Source organism: Schistocerca cancellata, chromosome 1 (assembly GCF_023864275.1).
Source record: "Schistocerca cancellata isolate TAMUIC-IGC-003103 chromosome 1, iqSchCanc2.1, whole genome shotgun sequence".
In the NCBI taxonomy this organism is placed as follows: domain Eukaryota; kingdom Metazoa; phylum Arthropoda; class Insecta; order Orthoptera; family Acrididae; genus Schistocerca; species Schistocerca cancellata.
In genome coordinates this window covers 951,647,160-951,668,887 of record NC_064626.1, presented here as the reverse complement: position 1 = coordinate 951,668,887, position 21,728 = coordinate 951,647,160, and the positions used below count along the sequence as shown (strand labels likewise).

The 21,728-nt window shown below is 43.0% G+C and overlaps 1 protein-coding gene across 1 annotated transcript; it reads left to right on the top strand.

The window, feature by feature from the left end:
* Positions 1 to 1,670: 1,670 nt before the first annotated feature.
* Positions 1,671 to 21,073, top strand: LOC126162761 (CD63 antigen-like). Its single transcript, XM_049919452.1, has 5 exons — positions 1,671 to 1,757; positions 9,236 to 9,424; positions 10,075 to 10,245; positions 14,870 to 15,067; positions 20,953 to 21,073. Exons 1-5 carry the CDS (start codon positions 1,698 to 1,700, stop codon positions 21,016 to 21,018), a joined length of 684 nt encoding a protein of 227 aa, XP_049775409.1. The 5' UTR covers positions 1,671 to 1,697; the 3' UTR covers positions 21,019 to 21,073.
* Positions 21,074 to 21,728: the final 655 nt, after the last annotated feature.

The following is a 21,728-nucleotide window of genomic DNA, read 5'->3' as shown; positions in this document are numbered from 1 at the left end:
GCAATATTTACATATGTGGGGCATGTGATAATCTCTCCATGTTAGACGGGATAGGAACGTGAGTGCAAGCACATTCGTCGTCAAGGTTTGTGACCAAGTCTGACCACAGGGGAGGGGATCGCCATATTGTTCACTAAGCACATCGTAGCCCGTTGACATCTGCACCTGCCATCCGAGAATTACTAATGGACTCCGTACGACACTCTGTGTGACGTTCGCCATTGACTAGCAGCAAGCGGACTGTGGTGTTACCGTCCTATGAGTAGACTACTGTTAGCAATACAACACGGACGGCTGCGTTTGACGTGTTGCCGTGACCGGAAAGCAGGGACTGGTAATGAATGTCGTCGCATTGTGATGAGCGATGAATCACAGTTCTGGACTATCCCGGATGACCATCGTTCAACCAGTGAGGCGGTGACATGGGAGAAGACCCAATCTTCCAATGTTTTGGAGAGGCAGTGAGATATTACTCCTGATGTCATGTGCGGGAGGCCATCGGGTATGACTGCATGTCATGACTGGTAGTGATGCGGTAACTCTGACACCAAAACGGTACGTCACGAACACCCTGAGTCCTCGTGGTTTAGTTCCCATCGTAGTGCTATTTTCCATTTTTTACTTCTCCACACGCAGTACATGTCTCTATTAACTATTTGCCTGATGCTGAGGTATTCCTGTAATCAGAAAGCATCAGCAAATCTGCCCCTATAAAATATGTATGGCACCATCTAGGACGTCAAATCCGTCACAGATTCGTATCCAGGGTATCCATTACTATTTACAACAGTTATAGGCCACTTTGTGTCGGGAAAAGATATAACGACTTTATAACAGCTTTCCCAACCGAATCAATGCGTGCAACCAGGCCAGTGGGGGTGCAAATTTATGCTGGTAAGTGGGTTCATACGGCAGGTTCTTCGTAAATTTGAGTCGATTTTGTAATCACTGAAATAGCGTTACATAGCGCTTCTATCCGTGTAGCTTCATATTGTATCTCTTCCGGGTGCTTCACTTTCTTTGTCAAGCAGTATATTAATTTCCACGCTATTGCATTAGCTTTTAGAGGTACGTATACGGAGGTTTGAAACATACACTGAGGTTTGTTAAACTCTTTTGTTCCAGATTGCAGCTTTCGATGAGCCCCACAGTCGCTAAAATAATGGAGAGGTTCTGTCAAGAAGCTTTTTGGGTCTGACAACACGCATTCCAACTTGCGATGCGGGATATTGTGCTGTTCTTATGTAAATATTCTATAATTATGCAGTCTTTTGTTTCTTCAGTAATTGGATAGCCGTCTCAGGCGTCTTTATACAAAAGGTAGCTGTTAGTCTTTTGCTGCGCAGTGCGTAGTTTTCGACGTCATTTAGGATGCTGTTATCTAGCTAAGCCTCGAGATTCCACTAGTCTTTCAGTCGTTCTCGTTATAACTTGTTGACTCCGAAGAGAGTGTTTCCGAGAACTGACGTCTAGAGATTATAAGCCACGTTCTTCCGGTCGCGCGCACCCAGTTCCGCGAGCCTGCGCCTCCTCTAGTCACATCCTGTCTCCAAGTGGCACGAAAGCTTATCGCGGATCACGAGTGGCTGATAAGGAAGAGCGTCACCTGAGCCGCACCGCTGCGTGGATAAGTACCGCGCCAACAGCCGGCTACACGCAGTTCTCACAGCAGTCGCACAAGGAGCCGAACCACCACCATGAACTGCGCAATGAGCACCGTCAAGTACCTCCTCTTCTTCTTTAATTTCCTTATTGTGGTAAGTAGTGCATTCCGCAGAGCGAATCCTGCGTGTTCTAACTGTAAACCTAATTATTTTATAATGTGGGCTTTCACGGGCTGATAGGCCTCGGTCGATATACAAAACTTTCTTCTGACGTTTCATCTCTGACTGCAGGAGATATCTTCAGAGGTAAAGTAGCAAACTGCAATCATAACTCGAGGGAGTTATAGATAGACGGTGTAAAGGGCACCATAGTCTACCACATGAAGTAGGCTACTAGATTATCCCTGGTAATGCCAATTTTCTCGATTGAAAGTAATCGAACGTAAGTCTTCCGAGGCAACTTTGACTTCCAAATTTTATCTAATTTAACACTTTCCTCTTTTCTATTAAAATTACGATTATTAGCCTCTCTATACATGCACGCATGATAATGTCACGTTTTCGATATGATGCTCATCTCACTGAATTTCATTTTATGATCGCCTCCTTGGTAAACATGTTCCGCAACGGTCAATTCATCCTTTTGTCGCTGGCGGTAATGCCTCTTTTGTTCAACTAGACGGGTGTTAACATTTCTTTTTGTTGATACCAATATAAACCAGCCCGGTGTAGCCAAAGGACGTGGTATATCATTTGCTGAATTTAAACATTTTTTTTATCTTCCTGGTGGCTCTGCAGGTAGTTTCCACACTATACTTGCTCAGTACTTTCCCAATGTGATCTGTAATCTTACTAATGAACAGAAGGAAAATTTGCCACTTGGATGGCTGTTGTTCCTCGTTCATCTCGATTCTCTCCCTACGGTGAAATGCTCGACTTGTGACCTTGTTAGGAAAACCATTCTTCTTGAATATCGAACGTGAATGTTCAACCTCATCTTTTAAATCACCTGTTGGAAACGTAGCTGAAACAGGATCTGCAATGGGTCTTTTGACAAACATGAACGTAGTTGTGGAACGTGCAGGTGGTACTCCACTACTGGCAGCAAAGCACAACGATCACAGGTAAAATTTACGCATCTTCCCGACAAAGCAGATCAGTTCTCTTATTTAAGTGTCTCTCTGACAAATTAAATTCACGATCGAAAACATAACCTTAAGTAATTACTTCCTTGAAGTCGCTAATAAAATTTACAGATTTCTTGACCAAAGGAATCAAACCGTACTTAAATTACCCGGTTGCTGGGGGAAACTGGATAGTTGCTTGATTTGTGTGACACCTTCATTTTCGACAAACATTACCCAGTGGCAATAAGTTTTCTATATTTCGTTTCAAGTCAATTAAGCACCATGTCAAGATAACCATTTATAATCTTTTCCTTCATCCTTCCCAAAAACTCTTTCATTTTCTCCGGATGAACACTATTCCTCTCGTTTGGGCGTTTGATTAAAGTATTTTTCTATCTTCCTGAATACCTCGGAATTTCTTCACTTCTAGTCTAAATTTTTCTCTCTTGAGTAAGGCCTCCTGTTCAAACTGCATTTCTTCTAAGTCTTCTTTTGTCTTGTATCGCCACTCATTTTATTTGAACATTTTCCTGTTTTGGAAGAATATGTGGATCTCCTTTGTTAAGCTTCCTTTATTCTCTCTACATGTATCTAGAGATTGTAACACGTCTTTCCTCTATCTCAGCTGTTGTTTTAGGGCAAAATGAATATAGTTCCTTATCTGAACTCAATACCCAGTCGTCATCTTAGTTCTTTATTGGACCTAATATTTTTCGCAAGATTCTTGTTTCTATCTCTTCCAAATTTATTAACGCTATTTTACATCAGATAAAAACATTTTCTTCGAATGAGGACTCTCTTTTTCAATTACTTAATTTAACATCTCTAAAAAAACATTTTTTTATAATACAGGTTTCTCACTTTCGTATAAGCTCTAATAGCATTAAGTAATACTAGAAATTACACAAAATTCGTCTCAGATTTTCACGCGGCTGCAATCAGAACTCGAACCAATACAGATGTAAAAATTGTATCCGTAGAAGACCCAGTTGGGCTCACTGATAGTGCTCAAAGTTCTAAATTTGGTTTTAGTAAATTACTGCTTATTTCCGAAATTTACATAGATGCATTTCAGTTCATCAGAATTCATCTTGACAAGACTGCAGATCCGATTCGGTAGGTTGTTACTGAGTCTGTCAAACATAGATGATATTTCGATAGCTCTAATCAAGAAGGAACAAATTCCCCTATTCAGTCGTATTTCCGTAACCTTTATAATTAATTGTCTTACACTATGGCCGAAAAACAGCCTCATACGTCACATAAAAGGGACAAAAAAAAAACGGTTGAAATGACTATAGTCGATCACATCTTACTGAACGATACCTGTAATATACACTGAGGTGACTTAAGTCATGGGATAGCGATATGCACATATACAAATAGAAGTAGTATTGCGTAAGAAAGGTATAAAATGGCGGTGCAATGGCGGATCTGCCATTTGTACTCAGGTGATTCTTGTGAAAAGGTTTCCGACATTATTATGGCCGTACGATAGGAATTAAAAGACTTTAAACGCGGACTGGTACTTGGAGCTAGACGCATCGGACGTTCCATTTGAGAAATCGTTAGGGACTTCAGTATTCCGAGATCCACAGTGAGTGTGTCGAGAATACCAAATGTAAGGCATTGCTTCTCACCACGAAAAACGCAGTGCTCGAAGGCCTTCACCTGACAACGGAGAACAGTGGCATTTGCGTAGAGACGTCAGTGCTAATAGAAAAGCAACATTGAGTAAAATAATCGCAAAAATCAATGTGGGACGTACGACGAATGTATCCATTAGGACAGTGTGGCGAAATCTGGTGTTAATGAGCTACCGACACGAATGCCTTTGCTGACAGCACGTGGCCTGGTCAGATGAGTCCCAATTTTAATTAGTGAGAGCTGATGGTGGGGTTCGAGTGTGGCACAGACCTCACAGAGCCATGAACCGAGGTAGTCAATAAGACACTGTGCAAAGCTGGCAGTGGCTCCATAATGGTCTGGGCTGTGTTTACATGTAAAGTATTGGATCCTCTGGTTAAACTGAACTGGAAGTGGCTATGTTCAGCTACGTGGAGATCACATGTAGCCATTCATGGATTCATGTTCCCAAACAACGACGAAATTTTTGTTGATGACAATGCGCCATAAATATTAGCTGTTGGTTTGAAGAACATTCTGGAAAATTCTGGTGAATGATTTGTCCACCCACATAGTCCGACATGGATCACGTAGAACATTTATGGGACATAATCGAGGGATCAGTTCGTGCACAAAAGCGTGCACCGGTAAACCTTCGCAACTGTGGACGGATACAGAGACAGTATAATTCAGTTTTTTTCGCAGGGACCTCCAACGACTTATTGAGTCCATGCCACGCTGAAGTGCTGCACCACGCCGGGAAAGTGGAGGTCCCACACTATATTGGGAAGTATCACACAACTTTTGTCGCCTCATTGTAGAAACAACGATCTTTCAATGAGATTTCAACTCTTGATAAAAAAGGAAGTTGATGCGTTTGTGAAAACAGTTCGCAATTCATTTTGCACTACAGTTGCAAATCGCTGCGCTAATAATCTGATCTGTAGTCTGTTTTAGAGATCAGTACTCGTAATGAACGGTAGCTGCGCACTTGTCTTATTCCTATTCTCCGGCAGTGGGTATCAACTTCATAGTCTCATATTCATTGATGCCACGAAACTTTATGCTGATGGTTCTCCCTTGGAACGCAATAAAGCACCGTTTCTGCGTAGCAAGTATTCAAAAGTCCTTGGTAATTTTGCGGACATATGTGGCACCAGACGTCTACGTACAGGTAGCGGAATGTCTGTTAATTATAAGCCAATGGTTTGTGGGCATGAGGTTGCGGGGCAGAAGTATCTCAGATGCGTCCCATCGGGTTCAGATCGGGCAAATTTGGCGACCAAGACGTCAACGTGAGTTCACTCCTCAAACTACTGTAGCACGATTCTTGCCTTGTGACAGGGCGGTTAGTCTGCTGAAAGATGCCACTGCCTCCATGGTGCCGTCAGTTGGTGCCAGAGTCCAATGGTAGCCCCGGTCAGTGTGTCCCATAGTATATGCCTCCACCTGGTCACCCACCCTATCTGGCCCGTATACGTAGCGTGGTGCTTGTTTCGAGCAGCCGCTCGCCTGCCTACCTGGTGTAGCAAGAAATATGGTTCATCAAACCAGGCACCACGTATTCACTGATTCCGTGCCCACTGCACTCGTAATTCTACATCTACATCTACATACATACTCCTCAATCCACCATACGGTGCGTGGCGGAGGGTACCTCGTACCACAACTAGCATCTTCTCTCCCTGTTCAACTCCCAAACACAACGATGGAAAAATGACTGCCTATATGCCTCTGTACGAGCCCTGATCTCTCTTATCTTATCTTTGTGGTCTTTCCGCGAAATGTAAGTTGGCGGCAGTAAAATTGTACTGCAGTCAGCCTCAAATGCTGGTTCTCTAAATTTACTCAGTAGCGATTCACGAAAAGAACGCCTCCTTTCCTCTAGAGACTCCAACCCGAGTTCCTGAAGCATTTCCGTTAACACTCGCGTGATGATCAAACCTACCAGTAACAAATCTAGCAGCCCGCCTCTGAATTGCTTTTATGTCTTCCCTCAATCCGACCTGATAGGGATCCTAAACGCTCGAGCAGTACTCAAGAATAGGTCGTATTAGTGTTTTATAAGCGGTCTCCTTTACAGATGAACCACATCTTCCCAAAATTCTACCAATGAACCGAAGACGACTATCAGCCTTCCCCACAACTACCATTACATGCCTGTTCCACTTCATATCGCTCTGCAATATTTAATCGACGTTGAGTGTGTCAAGCGCTACACTACTAATGGAGTATTCAAACATTACAGGATTCTTTTTCCTATTCATCTGCATTAATTTACATTTATTTATATTTAGAGTTAGCTGCCATTCTTTACACCAATCACAAATCCTGTCCAAGTTATCTTGTATCCTCCTACAGTCACTCAACGACGACACCTTCCCATACACCACACCACCATCAGCAAACAGCCGCACATTGCCATCCACCCTATCCAAAAGATCATTTATGTAGATAAAAAACAACAGCGATTCATTTACTAAGTGGGATGCTAACAACTGCTTATCTGCTCTTTCTAGTAAGAATACTCTCCTAGCCTTCTTGACCGACTTTTTAGCTTTCGTAACCATAGTCGTATTGACAACATCATGATCACTAATCCCTGTCTCAACACTGACACCGTCGATGAGGTCTGGTCTGTTGGTGGCTACCAGATCTAAAATATTACCATTACGCGTTGGCTGTCGATTTAGCCGCTCAAGATAGTTATCGGATAATGCGTTCAAAAGTAATTCACACGACGGTTTGTCTGTACCACTTGTAATGAATCCATAGATATCCGAGTCTATACTAGGTAGGTTGAAGTCGCCTCCGACTAATATAGCATGATCCGGGTACTTCTGCGATACAGAATGTAGACTCCCTTTGAATGATTCTAGAACTGTCACGGTGGAACCTGGTGGCCTGTAATAACTCCCCACAATTAACTTTATTTCCCCTAGCCCTGTTAAACGTGTCCAGATAACTTCACAATCACACTCTACTTCGACCTCTGTGGACACAATATTTTTGTCAACTGCAATGAAAACACCACCTTCTACGGTGTCTAATCTGTCTTTCCGATACACGTTCCAACCCTCACTAAATATTTCAGAACTTCCTATCTCAGGGTTCAGCCAGGTCTCAGTCCCGAGAATAATTTGCGCGCCACACGCTTCCTGGAGGACAGTAAATTCAGGAACTTTATTCCGAACACTCCGAAAATTTACTGCTAAATCTTGATAGCTGAAGCGTCTTTACACTGAGCGCGTCCTGACTTCCCTGCCTGCACGTCGACTGGTGAGTGTTCATCAGGACACCTCGCACTACTGCCTAACCTAAAAAACCTCCATGTGCACGCCACAAGTACTCTGCTACCCGAGTAGCCGCTTCCTTTGTGTAGTGATGTCATTGGGTCAACATCGAACACATTGGGCTTGTCTGTCACATAGCCTCGCGTTCAATAATATGCCCTAAACAGTGTGCTCCGAAGTGCTTGTGTCTGCACCAGAACTGTATTCTGTCGCCAGATCTACAACCGATCATCGCTTATCATATTTTAAAAAGCGGGAAAGCGCTCTGTGACAAGATGTGAACGTCCAACACGTTATCACCTACTCGTAGTTTCACTGCATTTCGACCACTTTGCATAGACGGACACGACAGTAGCACGCGAACAGTCAGCCTGTTTCGCCATTTCCTCGCCATGCTCGTCCCAGGCGCCGGGCTATAACAACCTGCCCCTTGTCAAAGTCGGTTACTTCAGCAGGTTTCCCGATTTGCGGCCCTTACCGACGATAGAATGATCCCCCAGTCATCACTGCCTTGACTACATACTTTCCTTGCCACTTCAAGTGCCCGCAATGCCACCAGTTCGTATTCAGTCTCGCGGTGGGCTGTGTTGTAATATTTGTATCTAAACTTATAGGGGTGTGTCCGATAATTCTGTGTCACATGAAACACATTCTCCCGAGACTTTTCTTGAAGTGTATGTTGTATTTTCTAATAATTTCACAATCCGAATTATTGTAGAACAAATGATGGATACTGCTTCACTGTCTCTCTTCGTGTCAACAGGAAATTAAGACGCATTGCACTAAGTGGGTCCAAAAATTTCAGCTATTGCATAGCAACAGGGCGACTGTCTCCATTTCATGTATTGCCATTGCAGTAAGCCACATTCCTATCGCATTTCATGTCTCTCATTCCAACGATAAAATAATTAAAGAAATGTGTCGTGTGACACCACGGACTGGTGCAAGTCTTTCAACTGGACGTCACTTCGGCGACTTGCAGATCCTTAAATCCAAAAGCACCCACTTTTCCTCGGACGGTTACCCATCCAAGTATAAGCCGTTACTTAATATCGGTGTTACCAACGTAGCAAGGCCGTTAGTTGATTCACGAATGAAAATGGCGATTAGTGAAAAAACTTACTCCACTTCTCGTCGGAAACTAACTTCCAGCGAGTAGCACAACAGCTGCATGCATCAAGACCTCGATGTTCCTGAACTGATAAAATCTCATGTCTTACCTTCTAGAAATACTTAGAGTTAAGCGACAAGCATAGATCTTATTTTCGACAGCCTCCAAACACTTTCAGTTGTGTTTCAGTTTTATACTCTCCTATCAAATTATATTATTAAAATTGGAAAAGTAAATGGAGGGGCATTGCTTATTGTTAAGACGCAAATATCATTATTTAAGTAATACATTTCGGAGCGGTCATTACATAGTCGTCAGTATAAATAATTAGTTTAACTTGTATCTCTGCTGAGTCTGCGTAGATAGTTTACTAAACCATACGTATATATTGCACAGTCGGGTACCATTTTTTTATGTAACTGATTCAGTGTTAAAAAATAACTTCTCTGATAAATAACTTGCCTACGTTTGCAGCTGTGCGGCATAGCCCTCCTGATTCCTGGGATCATCGCCCTTGTCCAGCTTGACGACACTTACTATTTCCTTGACGCCAAGTTCAACGTGCCCGCTATCGTTGTGACGTCGGTAGGGGGTCTCCTACTCGTCATTGGCTTCTTCGGTTGCTGTGGTGCCATCAAGGAGAACAACTGCATGATCAACACTGTAAGTATCCAAACAACAGATGTGTTGTCTTTCTAATAAGCCACGCAACTACGTCCTGCATTCAGACAAATACTTTCGTGAATGGTCAGCAGTCCACGCTCAGAATAATGCATTTACATAAGAAAATTCTGTTAATTCATACCCTGATTGCCGTAAGAGATTCGAAGTGTTACTCAAACAACCCGAAGCGACCAGAAGCTACCCATGTTTCGCATACGTACGTATTGTTCTTTCGTGAAATGATTCTCTGAAAAACCATCCGCTCGCTCGGTAAAACTTATCCGAAGACAGTATACAATTAGTCATAATGATAAAGGGATCTTACAACGGAACCTGGCGTGATTAGTGACAATTTATCTCAGTCAAAACTTCGCAAAGAGTTTCAGTTAATTGATCGATCTGTTGGGTTATTTGTTGGTGTCAATAAATGCTCTTTCGCCTACTCCTGTCGAATAAATCATGCAGCAAGCAATTACACAATAATCGTTTTAGACTGCTAATTATTGAAATTAATGAAATGTATGTACTCGAAAATACATCTGACTGCTTTCAGTAGTTGACCTGCTGACCTAGTTGTGTTGGTTTGTAAGCATTATTCATGAAATACAATGTTTTATATATACTAAGACATTTCGTGTTATCTTTTTCAGTACGCAGTTCTTGTAGTACTGATCGTTATAGTGGAGCTTGCAGTTGGCATCACGGCATTCGTTTACCGCGACGACATCGGGGATATTCTAACCGACAAGCTCCAGAATGCTGTCTCCAACTATGGCAAAGACACTGAAGCATCAGAGGCCATAAACGCTCTCCAAACAGAGGTAAGTCATTAAGGCAATCAGAATAAAGTAACAGCTACGTAAATTCTCCTTTTCTAATTTGTATGTGTGAAAGGTGCAAGCTGCACAGTCGTTCAGACTTTGTGCTAAACGGATCAGCCTTTAAGTTGTCAAATGAAATTGAATATTTCCGCTCCAGCCATTTTCCTCTGACAATATGCCCTAGAAGATCACTGCTAGACATTCGCAAACGTGAACGCCTTTCGTTAGTGAGAGTAAAACTGCAATTGATGCCTTATTGTTCTGCGAACGGAGTAAAGTTAGTCATACCAGACTTCAAAGTAGATTGCAAAAATGTTCACATGGAAAATGAACTTTTGAACTATATATTGGAAAACGAATCCACACAGTGACATCTACGTACAAACTTTAGAAAGAGTCAGGTGTTGGGATCCACAGAAAATGACATACAAATCTCTTGTTTCTGTATTTTTCTTTTCAATCAGCATTCTGTGAATCATGTGCGTAAGACAGTTCATTGGTCGACTGGGTGTGACTTGGACCGTCCCGCAGATGTTCTGAAACTAAACAAGTTACACGGCCAAGTGGGATGAAAATGTTAAAAATCGTATTTTTTTATAAATTTAAATTTCTTATAATAACTGCACAACTGCTATATTTATCTGTCCGTCTTATCTTACTGCATTTTACACACGTTTCAAAACATTATCGAAGACTGTAATAAACATTTAAAAACTTTTATACTGGCTAAACATGCACCCGCAGAATTTGGATAAGTATAGTAATACCTGCAATGTTGTGTCTGTTACGAGACTTCAGCAGCCCAAAGAACATAGTTCCAGTTAAGTACTGATAGAAAGTTTTATTGGAACGCCTTCAGACTAAAACGCGGAAAAAATGACATTTTCGATAAATGCGCTGCAGAGGAAATAGAAACAACGTATACTGAAGCCCCAGACATTAAAAATTTTGCAGCTTAAGAGATAGATGGGCTCAGTTATCAAACTTATGTGAGGTTTGCATTGTTATTTGTGCAGTCCAGAGAAATACTGGAGGAAGTTGAACACGGTCGTATCGTCCAGAGTCACTAACTTGGCTGTGGTATTCTCTTAGGGAATTTTGACCTTATGTTTTTTTAACTTTAACTACTAAGTTGTTTAACTAAATAGTTCTGTCTTGAAAAATTAAATAATTAAAATAAGTTATTGAATAAAACAGAACTTCTTTTTGAGTAATTTGGTCATGGAAGAAATTCTATAGGTTGAGTGGTTGGGAACGGATTAAGACACTAAACAGCGAGAACATCAGTTCCTAAACGAATGGTATAATTTAATATGAACAAAGAGGAGATTTTGGAAATTTGTGGTACGTTCTATGGGACTAAACTGCTAAGGTCACCGGTCCCTACTTAATCTAACTTAAACTAACTTACACTAAGGACAGCACACACACCCACGCCCGAGGGAGGAGTCGAACCTCCGACGGGGGGAGCCGCGTGATCCGTGACAAGGCGCCCTAGACAACGTGACTACCCCGCGGGGCAACAAAGAGGAAGTCTTGGATTAGTGTAATCTGAATTACGTTATGTATCTCAGTTTAGAGAGAAATGCTCAGGTAGCTAGCTCATATCTTTTATTTTATGTTAATTATTAGGTTGGTGCATAAGTTTGTGGCGTTTTTGTTTTGCATATTGCTTTTCCGATTGCTGTTGGTTTATTTATCGATTGTCATTTTTTATTTGTAGTTTACTGTTGCTATTTGAGTTATCATATTGCCATTTTGTCGTTTGAAAATAGTGAGTGGAGCTGTGGACGCCAAGAAATGGAGTGCCTAGTGGAGACAGAGGACCATTCCCGACAAGTTCAACGGAGGTGTGACGCCAGCGAAGGCAGCCAGAAACCTTTTTGCCCTGTGTGGGAATAATGCCACTGAACAGAGCAAGGCACGAAAATGTTTTTCGAGTTTTAAGGAAGATAGTTTTGGTATTACTGATTCTCCACTTTCAGGAAGACCTTCGGAGTTTCACGAAGATCGTTTAAACGCGTTGATCCACAATGATCCACGTCAGTGCACTCGAGAACCAGCAAATGTAATGAGCTGTGAGCATTGACCACTATCCAAAAACTGCGTACACGATAGAAGGTTCCAAAATCGGGTGTACGGGTACCGCATGCTCTAAGCCAAAATTACAAACATCAAGGGGTGGCCACATGTCCATCTCTGCTTGCTCGTCATCAATCGGCTCGTGAACGATATCGACCATTCCTATCCCGTATCGTCTCTGCTGACGAGAAATGGTGTCTTTATGCTGACGTAAGGGAAAAAAGGAACTGTTGAGTCCAAACAAAGCAGCAACACCCCTACAAAGACCTGCAAGCATGCGCAAAAGATAATGTGATGCATCTGGTGGAACAGCGGCGTTGTGGTGTACTACGAATTGCTTCCCTGAGGTGTAATCATCACTGTGACTTTTATTGTCAAGACTACATGAAGTGATGTTACTCCACGATAAAGCCCGCCCACCTTCTGCTTGACTGACAAAAAGCGCTATACAGGAGTTGGGTGTGGAAGTCATTCGTACCCACCTTATTCTCCAGATCTTGCGCCCTCTGATTATAGCCTTATCCGTTATCTATAGAAAAGCCTTCAATGAAATTCCGTTCCGGATGAAAATACAGCCAAAACAGGGCTCCACGGGTACTTCGCCTCAAAACCACGTAATTTCTATAGTTGCAGAATGGAAAAATTACCCCAGCGTTGGCTGGCTGTTGTAAACAGTGAAGGAGAATATACACTACTGGTCTTTAAAATTGCTACACCACGAAAATGACGTGCTACAGACGCGAAATTTCACCGACAGGAAGAAGATGCTGTGATACGCAAATGATTAGCTTTCCAGAGCATTCACACAAGGTTGACGCCGGCGGCGACACCTACAACGTGCTGACATGAGGAAAGTTTCCAACCGATTTCTCATGCACAAACAGCAGTTGACCAGCGTTGCCTAGTGAAACGTTGTGATGCCTCGTGTAAGGAGAAGAAATGCGTACCATCACGTTTCCGACTTTGATAAAGGTCGGATTGTAGCCTATCGCGATTGCGGTTTATCGTATCGCGACATTGCTGCTCGCGTTGGTTTAGATCCAATGACTGTTGGCAGAATATGGAATCGGTGGGTTCAGGAGGGTAACACGAAACGCAGTGCTGGATCCCAACGGCCTCGTAACAATAGCATTCGAGACGACAGGCGTGGCTGTAACGGATCGTGCAGCGACGTCGCGATCCCTGAGTCAACAGATGGGGACGTTTGCAAGACAGCAACCATCTGCACGAACAGTTCGATGACGTTTGCAGCAGCACGGACTATCAGCTCGGAGACGATGGCTGCGGTTACCCTTGACGCTGCATCACAGACACGAGCGCCTGCGATGGTGTACTCAACGACGAACCTGGGTGCACGAATGGCAAAACGTCATTTTTTCGGATGAATCCAGGTTCTGTTTACAGCATCATGATGGTCGCATCCGTGTTTGGTGACATCGCAGTGAACGCACATTGGATGTGTGTGAAATCTTATGGGACTTAACTGCTAACGTCATCAGTCCCTAAGCTTACACACTACTTAACCTAAGTTATCCTAAGGGAGGGAGGAATCGAACCTCCGCCGGGACCAGCCGCACAGTCCATGACTGCAGCGCCCTAGACCGCTCGGCTAATCCCGCGCGGCTTGGAAGCGTGTATTCGTCATCGGCATACTGGCGTGTCACCCGGCGTGATGGTATGGAGTGCTATTGGTTACACGTCTCGGTCACCTCTTGTTCGCATTGACGGCACTTTGAACAGTGGACGTTACATTTCAGATGTGTTACGACCCGTGGCTCTACCCTTCATTCGATCCCTGCGAAACCCTACATTTCAGTAGGATAATGCACGACCGCATATTGCAGGTCCTGTACGGTCCTTTCTGGATGCAGAAAATGTTCCACTGCTATCCTGGCCAGCACATTCTCCATATCTCTCACCAACTGAAAACGTCTGGTCAATGGTGGCCGAGCAACTGGCTCGTCACAATACGCCAGTCACTACTCTTGATGAACTGTGGTATGATGTTGAAGCTGCATGGGCAGCTGTACCTATACACGCCATCCAAGCTCTGTTTGACTCAATGCCCAGGCGTATCAAGGCCGTTATTACGGCCAGAGGTGGTTGTTCTGGGTACTGATTTCTGAGGATCTATGCACCCAAATTGCGTGAAAATGTAATCACATGTCAGTTCTAGTATAATATATTTGTCCAATCAATACCCGTTTATCATCTGCATTTCTTCTTGGTGTAGCAATTTTAATGGCCAGTAGTGTATTATTGATGAGTGTCTGTTATGTTTGTCTGTTGTGTTTATTAAACTTATGGAAAAACTCTAGGAACTTATGCACCGACCAATACATCTGTTTTTGAGAAAACTATAGAACTCTGTCTTTAATAAAAGTCACCTAGAAGGAGCGAAGTCACCCCAATCTACAGTACTTATCGACATATTTGTCGCCCTCACGATTTAAGTAATTGCTGTTTTACGGCATGAACAACGCCTCACATCTCGGCATGAAGATGATAATTTGTGGAGCTGTGATGTGGGTGACACTTTCAGCTGGAGTGCTGCGGCGCAGACAGCTACAAGGACTACCCGACGGAGGATCTGCCGCCGTCGTGCTGCGCGGCCGGGTCGTCCTGCTCCAAGAGCCCCGGCCAACACTTCGCGACTGGCTGCTCGGTTGCCCTGGCCGACTTCATTCAGTCCGTCGGCACCCTCATCGGCGGTGTCACCATCGGTGTCGGAGTAGTAGAGGTAACCTAACTACGCAGTATTTAGATAAGGCGCTGGACAACATTGTGGTGAAATACGCAGCTTACGACCCAGTACAGATCGGCGCATAGTGGAGGCGTGAAAAACACAGAATTTACATCGTCATACAGTAAAAAACTGGCCAGATGCGAGTAGGACTCGAGCACTGAGGGTTTCGTACAAACTTAATCTAACATTTATGTAGTTTATTCATCCTAGGAATCGAGAATGTCAACGAATTTTGCTTTAATCGATATCGATACTGGCAAGATAATTGTCCCGGGAATTCCAAGACCTTATCAAAATCTCTACACTACTTTTCTAGACAAGCCCGGACATACCAAAAGAAGCGAACGGCGGACTTCAGTTTATACATGTAGAGGGAGAATATTTAATAAAACATTTTAATTACTTACTGAAACATGACTACAACTAACATTTAATGTTTGCATGCAGTAATACTCGCCTGTTACGTTTTTGATGGATGACAAATGCAATACATGTTCAAATGGCAAAAGATATTTTTGCGTGATGTAATTGCCATTTAACAAGTTTCCATTTTTCACGTTACCTGTACTGTGAAAACCTGCTTCTTGCAGGATTTCATGTTTCTAGGTCAACAGGAAGTACCCTGTACATTTGAATGAGTGAGTTTGCGAGTATCAAAATTATGACACAGAAACGGCCGAATGTGCTTATTGCATTGAATTAGAAACTTAATATTTTTACACCGCCAAGTCCCCATAGACCTTAGTATGCGACATCAACTGGAACTTGATACGCCAAACTGTCCCAGAGGAAAAGGTTCTTAACAGGCAGACAGGCAGACAGACAGCCGGATGAAAAGGAAAAAATATTTTTTCGTGTTATGTGATTACATATCAACAGTTTCCTAATTTTTCCTTAACTTTTACTGTGAAGCTTAACTTCTTACGAAATCTCACGATTCTAACTCAACGGGAAGCAGCCTAAAGGCTTTGTTGAGTGAGTTTTTGAGTGTCAAAATATGTGACATAAATGGCCGTATCTTTGGCCTGAAGTGACTTAGAAGCTTAAAATTTTTTCCACCTCCAAGGAACCATAGAGCTTAATACGTGACATGTATTTCAGCTTCCTATGTCCACCCTTCCTGAGAAAAAGGATTCTTAACAGTCGGACAGACAAACAGATGAACAACAAAGCAATCCTGTGAGAGTTCCGTTTTTACAGGTTGGGGCACGGAACCATAAAAAGAGAAAAACACCAACGAAAATGAGCCACTGTACATTGACACAAACAGCGAGACATTTGAATAACTGAATTCAGTGAATTTCCTTGACAGTGCAAGCTCACGTTTTGTTACTCATGCAAACAAGTGCAATGGCTAGTGGGTCGTACTTACGTCGCCGAACTCCTACTAACTGACGCACACTATGTCACTGTAACGTTCAGAATCCGTCTATCTAGCGGATGTCTGCAATCTCTTCTTTTACATCACTTAGAGGGGGCGAAAGGTGGGAGAAGGGTGGGGACGGGGATTACACTAACAACTTTTAACTCAAAGCTTTTCATTGAAAAATGCTGAAATTTACAACAAATGTGTCTCCTGTTTAATAATTAGCTAATAAGTAACTAGTTTCATACTTTTATTATGTGTAAATTACTTCAAAAAGTCAAATATATCTCAAACTCGAATATATGCCGTATGTCACAGTCATTCAGATACCTAATAAAACCATCACTGCTGCAATTTTTAATGAATGTTCTTACTTAAATTTAGAATTAAATGTTACATGTTAGATTGAAACCATATTTTAAATTAATTAAAATTTTGGACTCAATTTCTTTCGTGTTTCCGAAGTGCAATTTTAAAGATTAAAAAAGTTCTGGAAAGTATTGTGACTGGAAATCATAATTACGCTACCATATCTAGTTGCTTTTACAAAAAGCAAATTGAAGATTCGCTCGTTTTTAGGAAACTAATCATTACTAAATATTTCAAATTAATCTCGTATATTCTCCCTTTGTTTGCGGATACTAAACATATACATACTGTCTTCTTTGCTTTTCGGCCTCTTTTTTCACACTTACAGATATACAAGTTACAAAAGACGGTATTCAACTTATGCAACTAAATATATTTCTATAAAATTAATTTCGTTAACAGTTAAATCCATGAATAATGAAGTCACTTACACTCCTGGAAATTGAAATAAGAACACCGTGAATTCATTGTCCCAGGAAGGGGAAACTTTATTGACACATTCCTGGGGTCAGATACATCACATGATCACACTGACAGAACCACAGGCACATAGACACAGGCAACAGAGCATGCACAATGTCGGCACTAGTACAGTGTATATCCACCTTTCGCAGCAATGCAGGCTGCTATTCTCCCATGGAGACGATCGTAGAGATGCTGGATGTAGTCCTGTGGAACGGCTTGCCATGCCATTTCCACCTGGCGCCTCAGTTGGACCAGCGTTCGTGCTGGACGTGCAGACCGCGTGAGACGACGCTTCATCCAGTCCCAAACATGCTCAATGGGGGACAGATCCGGAGATTTTGCTGGCCAGGGTAGTTGACTTACACTTTCTAGAGCACGTTGGGTGGCACGGGATACATGCGGACGTGCATTGTCCTGTTGGAACAGCAAGTTCCCTTGCCGGTCTAGGAATGGTAGAACGATGGATTCGATGACGGTTTGGATGTACCGTGCACTATTCAGTGTCCCCTCGACGATCACCAGTGGTGTACGGCCAATGTAGGAGATCGCTCCCCACACCATGATGCCGGGTGTTGGCCCTGTGTGCCTGGGTCGTATGCAGTCCTGATTGTGGCGCTCACCTGCACGGCGCCAAACACGCATACGACCATCATTGGCGCCAAGGCAGAAGCGACTCTCATCACTGAAGACGACACGTCTCCATTCGTCCCTCCATTCACGCCTGTCGCGACACCACTGGAGGCGGGCTGCACGATGTTGGGGCGTGAGCGGAAGACGGCCTAACGGTGTGCGGGACCGTAGCCCAGCTTCATGGAGACGGTTGCGAATGGACCTCGCCGATACCCCAGGAGCAACAGTGTCCCTAATTTGCTGGGAAGTGGCGGTGCGGTCCCCTACGGCACTGCGTAGGATCCTACGGTCTTGGCGTGCATCCGTGCGTCGCTGCGGTCCGGTCCCAGGTCGACGGGCACGTGCACCTTCCGCCGACCACTGGCGACAACATCGATGTACTGTGGAGACCTCACGCCCCACATGTTGAGCAATTCGGCGGTACGTCCACCCGGCCTCCCGCATGCCCACTATACGCCCTCGCTCAAAGTCCGTCAACTGCACATACGGTTCACGTCCACGCTGTCGCGGCATGCTACCAGTGTTAAAGACTGCGATGGAGCTCCGTATGCCACGGCAAACTCGCTGACACTGACGGCGGCGGTGCACAAATGCTGCGCAGCTAGCGCCATTCGACGGCCAACACCGCGGTTCCTGGTGTGTCCGCTGTGCCGTGCGTGTGATCATTGCTTGTACAGCCCTCTCGCAGTGTCCGGAGCAAGTATGGTGGGTCTGACACACCGGTGTCAATGTGTTCTTTTTTCCATTTCCAGGAGTGTATATTGAAGGAGAAATGGCGTTGTTGGTCACAGATTCGGTGATTTATATCCGAGGCTTGACAAAACATTATGTAGCAGAAAGATATTTACAATTGATATTTTCCCTTCTCGTAGTGGGTAGGATGAATTACCGCCTGAAACTTTATACCTGTTCTCAACGGTAAAGACGTCGACAAGATAGTTGTTTTATAAGCTACATATCGGATTTTGATGGGTTTGAACGAAATGTAATGTTATCGACGTTTACAAAGATAAGGTTTTATCTCTTATCTGCAACGCACACAGTGTACTTTCCAGTGCCAACGAATGATTGATACGGTTGAAAGCGAAGGAGTGTAACTAACAGAATCACGATTCTGGGAAAATCAGGTTCAAACTTCGCATCAAATTCAAAATTCTATGTTCATTTGTTATATTGCCAATAGTAACCATCGTACCATCAATGCAGTGGTTATTAATAAAGTTATACACACAATATAAGTGAATAAAATTCAAATGTTGTGCTCAGTAATGCATTTACTAATACTCTAGTTACCACTTGCAGCCTTCTCCCTGCAAATATGTCACTTACATCCCTCTGACTCTACTAAATTCACGTTCGGAATGACCCTCAACAGTGCAGTACAATATTTAGTCCCATTTTCATCCATTACATTAATACATACACGGAAACGTTTATTGAATATACATACACGGTCCAGTCACATTAATGTGACTACCGCCTTTGCACGACATCAGTGTGCAATAACCACTCACGGGCGGCAGGTGGCAACACTAGCAGTGAAGGGTATATAAAGCGTGCCAGGGGGACGCGGAAAACAGTGAAGTTGTTGTCGTAATGTGGAAACGGAGAGATTTGTCTGACATCCAAAAGGCCAAAATGACTAGCTTTCGGGGGAAGGGTGGAAGCATTTCCGAAAAGGCTAAGTGTCTAATCTAAATTCTTCAAGTGCCGTCATGGTTAAAGTACCGGGTGATCAAAACGTCAGTATAAATTTGAAAACTAATGTAGATAGAGAGGTAAAAATTGACACACATGCTTGGGATGACATGGGGTTTTATTAGATCCAAAAAAAATCAAAGTTTACAAAATGTCCGACAGATCTCTTGCGCGCATCTTTTGGTGATGATCGTGTGCTCAGCCGCCACTTTCGTCATGCCTGGTCTCCTAGGTCCCCAGACGTGAGTCCGTGCGATTATTGGCTTTGGGGTTACCTGAAGTCACAAATGTATCGTGATCGACCGACATCTCTAGGGATGCTGAAAGACAACATCCGACGCCAATGCCTCACCATTGGATGCATTCCAATCTTTGTCTTCCTCTACAGTTTTTCCCCGCTACAGCTCCATCTAGTACCATGAAAGTCATTCACTGATATCTTAACAGATGTCCTATCATCCTGTCCCTTCTGCTTGTCAGCGTTTTCAACATATTCCTTTCCTCTCCGAGTCTGCGCAGAACCTCTTCATTCCTTTCCTTACCAGTCCACCTAATTTTCAACGTTCGTCTGCAGCACCACATCTCTAATGCTTCGATTCTATTCTGTTCCGGTTTTCCCACGGTCTATATTTTACTGCCATACAATGCTGTACTCCAAACCTACATTCTCTATCTTGGTTATGGAACTGCAAATCCCTTTCAACGTTATAAGGAATGATGTAAACAGTAACTAACCCTCTTATTTTGATATATAAATATCGCATAAGAGCTTCTGTGGGAAAGTAGAAGAGTTCGTGAAAGGAGTGAATCTATAAAGGGAGGTCGTACTGCCTGCGAAGGGCAATGTTCCATGTTTGAAGACCGGCATGGCAAACAGTTTTCATCTGCCAAAGGTTTTTACGAGTATGTAAATTTTAAAAAAACACACGAAGACTGTAGTCATCACATGTGGGTGAACGTGTATGATCTGATATTATGTGAACAACAACAATTGCCGATATTCTAACCACATGACAGCGTTAGTGTGGCGCAAGTTATTGAACCGCTGTGCGGCTAAAGAGCAAGTGATCTACTTACCTGTATCTAAACTGATATTTACTAATTTGTATGTTGAAAATTTAGCTACAGACGTGAAGCTCCTTGCTTTGAATTAAAGAGCTCATAGAAAGAATGAAAAGGATTGTGGTACCAATGTCTGTTTACTAATAACTTTGTAATCGCGAGACTAGGAAAGTGGTGTCTAATATAATGATGGAGAATAACTGAAAGGTTTTGATGCAAGGTTGATATAACCAGATATTTCTTGTGGTAACTACACTCAGACGCTAATTTTCGATAATTTTTGTTGCAGGTCGTGGTCATTGTCTTATCTTGCTGCCTGACGAGGACAATACGCAGGGAAAGGGCTTTCGTCTAATGGACACTGCTTCAAGATAGCGTTTCCATTGCCACTAAATATAAGTTATTTATTGTATGTTATTTTCTTACATAAAAAATATTTATTTCTTTTCTTATAACATTCTCTTATTACGTCTACCAAACAGCTTTCCTTCTCACCTCACAGTCTTCCTTCAACTAACTAATTTTTCTTACTATTTTCCAGTTTCTCCACGACCTCACCATATCATGCATTTGTTCCTAATTCATTACCTCCGAATGCCAATTTCTATTTCACTCATAAATAAACCTCTATGGCTACACTCCGACTGATGAAATATAGACGTTTAGAGAATCATGTTGAAACATTCTCCATTACTTTCTCTTGTGTTTTGCATAATTTGACTTGGCAATTTTAGTGTCAAACGAAAAAAAACACACTTCCGTTGACAACGAGAGAAAATAAATGATATCCAAATCCTAAAAATCACGTACCATAGATAAACTGCTTGTATGAGGCTCTGAGCACTATGGGGCTTAACATCTGAGGTCATCAGTCCATTAGAACTTACAACTACTTAAACCTAACTAACCTAAGGACATTACACACATCCATGACTCAGGCAGGATTCGAACCTGCGACCGTAGCGGTCGCGCGGTTCCAGACTGAAGCGTCTTGAACCGCTCGGCCACAAGGCCGGCACCTATAGCAGAAGTCTAACAGCGGTACGTGGCTCTTATGAACAGCAG

What these genes read in the sequence shown, in the direction of transcription:
- LOC126162761 (XM_049919452.1), top strand. Translation starts at nt 1,698, where the DNA reads ATGAACTGCGCAATGAGCACCGTCAAGTACCTCCTCTTCTTCTTTAAT. An exon ending in TCTTTAATTTCCTTATTGTG is followed by an intron (nt 1,758 to 9,235) that starts GTAAGTAGTGCA and finishes CTACGTTTGCAG; the next exon opens with CTGTGCGGCATAGCCCTCCT. An exon ending in TCGGTGTCGGAGTAGTAGAG is followed by an intron (nt 15,068 to 20,952) that starts GTAACCTAACTA and finishes TTTTTGTTGCAG; the next exon opens with GTCGTGGTCATTGTCTTATC.